This window comes from Procambarus clarkii, chromosome 41, assembly GCF_040958095.1.
Source record: "Procambarus clarkii isolate CNS0578487 chromosome 41, FALCON_Pclarkii_2.0, whole genome shotgun sequence".
In the NCBI taxonomy this organism is placed as follows: domain Eukaryota; kingdom Metazoa; phylum Arthropoda; class Malacostraca; order Decapoda; family Cambaridae; genus Procambarus; species Procambarus clarkii.
In genome coordinates, this window is record NC_091190.1 from 36,317,977 (window position 1) to 36,323,446 (window position 5,470).

A 5,470-nucleotide genomic window follows, 5' to 3' on the forward strand; every position below is an offset into this window, starting at 1 on the left:
ACACATATTATAATAGATTGAAATAAATTAAAGTGAGCATGAGTAGATGGTAGATGTTTGTGATCTCAGGTCGTGTAACATAGAAGTGTCTATAGGCCCTCGGCCACCTATTTACGCTCTACATATATATGATTTATGGTTACACAGGTCGTGTAACATAGAAGTGTCTATAGGCCCTCGGCCACCTATTTACGCTCTACATATATATGATTTATGGTCTTGTCTGTGGAGGCCCAGACATTTGTGGATGTCCAGACATTTGTGGAGGTCCAGACATCTGTGGATGTCCAGACATCTGTGGATGTCCAGACATCTGTGGATGTCCAGCCATCTGTGGATGTCCAGCCATCTGTGGAGGTCCAGACATCTGTGGATGTCCAGCCATCTGCGGATGTCCAGACATGTGTGAATGTCCAGCCATCTGTGGATGTCCAGACATCTGTGAATGTCCAGACATATGTGGATGTCCAGACATCTGTGGATGTCCAGACATCTGTGGATGTCCAGACATCTGTGGATGTCCAGACATCTGTGGATGTCCAGACATCTGTGGATGTCCAGACATCTGTGGATGTCCAGACATCTGTGGATGTCCAGACATCTGTGGATGTCCAGCCATCTGTGGATGTCCAGACATCTGTGGATGTCCAGACATCTGTGGATGTCCAGCCATCTGTGGATGTCCAGACATCTGTGGATGTCCAGACATCTGTGGATGTCCAGACATCTGTGGATGTCCAGACATCTGTGGATGTCCAGCCATCTGCGGATGTCCAGACATGTGTGAATGTCCAGACATCTGTGGATGTCCAGACATCTGTGGATGTCCAGACATCTGTGGAGGTCCCATTGATCCCATGGGACCACCCATTAGAGGCTGCATCCCTGGCATCATACCTGGTGGCATGCTTGAGCCACCCATCATTGGTGGCCCCATCATAGGTCCTCTTGGACCCATTGGGGGCATACCCATGTTGCCTGGTATGTTTGCACCAGCCATGCCTGGAGGGCCCATGTTCCCCATTCCTGGCCCTATTGGGGGACCTCCAGGACCACCCATGTTCTGAGGCCCTGAACCGCATGTACCTTCTTGCCCAACAGGACCTCCTGGACCTCCTTGCATGCTGCTCGGTGGAGGAATGGCTGCTCCCTTTGGAATCTTCCTGGCTTTAAATGCAGCAGTTGTTGCATCAATCAGAGACTGAGCTTGGTCCTCCATCCACTTCTGGTAGTACATTTTGACATTTTCCTTGTGTTTTCGCCCCTCGCAGTGAGTCTTCCGCACCGAGGGAGAGTCATGTGTGAGGTAGGTGTCGCAGTAATCACAGTAGTATTTTGCCATGATTGAGCGTCGTCAGGTTAGGTTTGGGTCCAATGACCTACTTGGAATAAAAGATTTCAAGCTATGGTGAGCCCGTAGTGGACTTAGCTATCACAGGTGTGGGGCGGTAACTGACCAACCCGCGGCTGCTTAGGGTTATATAGCTGCTGCCTCAGGCGCCAGAAGTTGCTGGATGCTGGAACTTGTCTCTCCGTTTTGTTAATAAAGTATTTTATGTTTTACATTCTGATAAAAGCATTAAAGTTTAAAAATGCATCATATTAATAAATGTGAATGTTTAGGCTATTTATGAATAAAAAGAGGGGTAGAAATACCCTAAGCTACTCTATCATTTTGAGATGTATCTTATTACCTCAATAAACTACCACAATAAAATAAATAATAAACTACTCAATAAAAATACCACAAGATCGTCTTCATATTGAAAAACATAAATTAATAAATGAGTCGTAACATAGTTTTACAAATGGCCGTTCGTGTTTAACAAATTTGCTATCTTCTTATTCCAGCATAGTTGAGGCAGTTGATAGTAATAAGGTTTGCGATGTTGTGTACCTTGACTTTAGCAAAGATTTTAATAGTGCCACATGAAAGACTGATTAAAAAAATAAAAGCTCATGGTATTGGGGGTGATATATTAACTTGGATTAGGGCATGGCTATACCAAAAGAAACAGAGTTAGCATAAATGGAGTTAAGTCAGAGTGGGATAATGTTGTTAGTGGAGTGCCTCAAGGCTCTGTCCTGGGACCTCTGTTGTTTATAATATATATAAATGATTTAGATTCAGGTTTGAGTAGCAACATCTGTAAATTTGCAGATGATACAAAAATCGGTAGGGAAATTAACACGGAAGAAGACTCACTATCACTTCAAGTTGATCAAAATAGGGTTTTGGAATGGTCAAAAGATTGGCAGATGCAGTTTAATGCTGATAAATGTAAAGTTCTGAGGCTAGGTAATGATGATAGAGTTACAAGATACGAGCTAGATGGTTTTGAGATTGCGAAGTCGAATTGCGATAGGGATCTGGGAGTTATGATAAGTAAGAATTTAAAACAAAAGGATCAATACATGAATGTTCGTAATAAGGTAAATAGGACACTAGGATTTATTAATCGAAGCGTTAGTAACAAGACACCTGGTGTGGTTCTCAAGCTATATCTTGCTCTGGTTAGGCCTCATTTAGATTATGCAGTTCAGTTTTGATCGCCGTACTATAGAACGGAAATAAATTCACTTGAACGTGTCCAGCGTAGAATGACTAAGTTAACTCCCCAAATTAGAAATCTTTCATATGAAGAAAGATTAACAAAGCTTAAATTGCATTCACTGGAAAGGCGAAGAGTTAAGGGTGACATGATAGAGGTTTACAAGTGGATGAATGGACATAACCGGGGGGATATTAAAAGGGTATTAAAAGTATCAACACAAGACAGAACACGAAACAATGGGTTTAAATTGGATAAATTTAGATTTAGGAAAGACTTGAGGTAATTACTGGTTCGGTAACAGGGTTGTTGATTTGTGGAACCAATTACCGCGTAACATTGTGGAGGTGGGGTCCCTTGATTATTTCAAGCGCGGGTTGGACATGTATATGAGTGGGATTGGGCGGTTATAGATAGGAGCTGCCTCGTATGGGCCAATAGGCCTTCTGCAGTTGCCTTTGTTCTTATGTTCTTATTCATGTCCAATCCACGCTTGAAACAATCGACGGACCCCACCTCCACCACGTTACGCGGTAATTGGTTCCACAAATTCAACTGGTTAGAAATGTTAAAAAAGAGATTAGGAAAGCAAAAAGAAACTATGAAGTTCGCATAGCAGAGCAAGCAAAGTCAAATCCTAAAGGGTTTTTTCAGTTATATCGAACTAAGACTAGGGAAAGGATAGGTCCATTAAAATCTGAGACAGGTCAAATAACGGATAATGACAAGGAGATGAGTAGTATTTTTAACAAATATTTTATATCTGTATTTACTAAAGAAGAACTTAACAATATGCCTTCAGCCGAACAAGTCCATGTGGGTGGGGATGAGGACAGGTTGACTAGTTTAGCAGTTACCAGGGAGGATGTAATTAAACAATTAGAAAAACTAAAACCAAACAAATCCCCAGGGCCAGATGAAGTGTTTGCCAGGGTGCTTAAAGAATGCAAAGAGGAGCTTTCCGAGCCACTGTCTACCATATTTAATAAATCAATAGAGTCAGGCAGAGTGCCAGAGTCATGGAAGGTAGCTAATGTGGTACCAATTTTTAAGAAAGGAGATAGATCACTTGCGTCAAACTATCGGCCAATTAGCCTAACGTCTATTGTGGGAAAGTTACTTGAATCAATAATTGCAAATACAATTCGTCTCCATCTTGAAAAACATAAATTAATAAATGAGTCGCAATATGATTTTACAAATGGCCGTTCATGTTTAACAAATTTGCTAACTTTTTATTCCAGCATAGTTGAGGCAGTTGATAGTGGTAAAGATTGTGATGTTGTGTACCTTGACTTTAGCAAAGCTTTTGATACAGTGCCACATGAAAGACTAATTAAAAAAATAGAAGCTCGTGGTATTGGGGGTGCTATATTAACTTGGATTAGGGCATGGCTATTCCAAAGGAAACAGAGAGTTAGTAAGAACATAAGAACATAAGAACAAAGGCAACTGCAGAAGGCCTATTGGCCCATACGAGGCAGCTCCTATTCTATAACCACCCAATCCCACTCATATACTTGTCCAACCCGTGCTTGAAACAATCGAGGGACCCCACCTCCACAATGTTACGCGGCAATTGGTTCCACAAATCAATTGTTCCATAGTATAAATGGGGTTAAGTCAGAGTGGGATAATGTTGTTAGTGGAGTACCTCAGGGCTCTGTCCTGGGACCTCTGTTGTTTATAATATATATAAATGATTTAGATTCAGGTTTGAGTAGCAACATTTGCAAATTTGCCGATGATACGAAAATCGGTAGGGAAATTAATTCGGAGGAGGACTCACTATCACTTCAAGTTGATCTAGATAGGGTTTTGAAATGGTCAAAGGATTGGCAAATGCAGTTTAATGCTGATAAATGTAAAGTTCTGAGGCTAGGTAATGATGATAGAGTTACAAGATACGAGCTAGATGGTGTTGAGATTGCGAAGTCGGATTGCGAAAGGGATCTGGGAGTTATGATTAGTAAGAATTTAAAACAAAAGGATCAATGCATGAATGTTCGTAATAAGGCAAATAGGACACTGGGATTAATTAATCGAAGCGTTAGTAACAAGACACCTGGTGTGGTTCTTAAGCTATATCTTGGTCTGGTTAGGCCCCATTTAGATTATGCAGTTCAGTTTTGGTCGCCGTATTATAGAATGGATATAAATTCACTTGAACGTGTCCAACGTAGGATGACTAAGTTAATTAAGAACATAAGAACATAAGAACAAAGGTAACTGCAGAAGGCCTATTGGCCCATACGAGGCAGCTCCTATTCTATAACCACCCAATCCCTCTCATATACTTGTCCAACCCGTGCTTGAAACAATCGAGGGACCCCACCTCCACAATGTTACGCGGCAATTGGTTCCACAAATCAACAACCCTGTTACTGAACCAGTATTTACCCAAGTTATTTATTTATTTATTTATTTATTTATGCATATACAAGAATGTACATAAGGAATGTGAGGATACAATTATGGTAATTACAGTCTTGTAAAGCCACTAGCACGCGCAGCGTTTCGGGCAGGTCCTTAATCTAAGAAAATTTTAAGGAGGTAAATACTTGCAAAATTTATAGACAAAAAAATGATAACAGATTACATGGAATGAAAAAAAAAAGATGAGAGAAAATTATAGGTACAGTATATTAAAGCACATAGGTAGCTATGATTGATTGCAATGACATCTTAAAATGGTAGTTGACAACAAATTGGTAGGCACAATACAGCAGAAACAATATAAGATTGATTGCAATGACAGCTTGAATGGTAGTTGACAAAAATTGGTAGTCACAATACAGCATATGGCTAGCACATAAAAGAAGACAGCAATGAACACAATGATAAGGTTGTTTGATATTACATAAAAATTAGGAGATTGGGTACCACTAGGTACAGAGCAAATTTAAAGCTCAGTGTAG

General features: G+C 40.6%; 1 protein-coding gene across 1 annotated transcript; it reads right to left on the reverse strand.

The window, feature by feature from the left end:
• Nucleotides 1–211: 211 nt before the first annotated feature.
• Nucleotides 212–1,354, reverse strand: LOC138373255 (U1 small nuclear ribonucleoprotein C-like). Its single transcript, XM_069339295.1, has 2 exons — nucleotides 761–1,354; nucleotides 212–529 (listed from the first exon to the last, which is right to left on the reverse strand). The coding sequence occupies exons 1-2, from the start codon at nucleotides 1,340–1,342 to the stop codon at nucleotides 212–214; spliced, it is 900 nt and encodes a 299-aa protein (XP_069195396.1). The 5' UTR covers nucleotides 1,343–1,354.
• Between the last annotated feature and the right edge of the window lie 4,116 nt (nucleotides 1,355–5,470).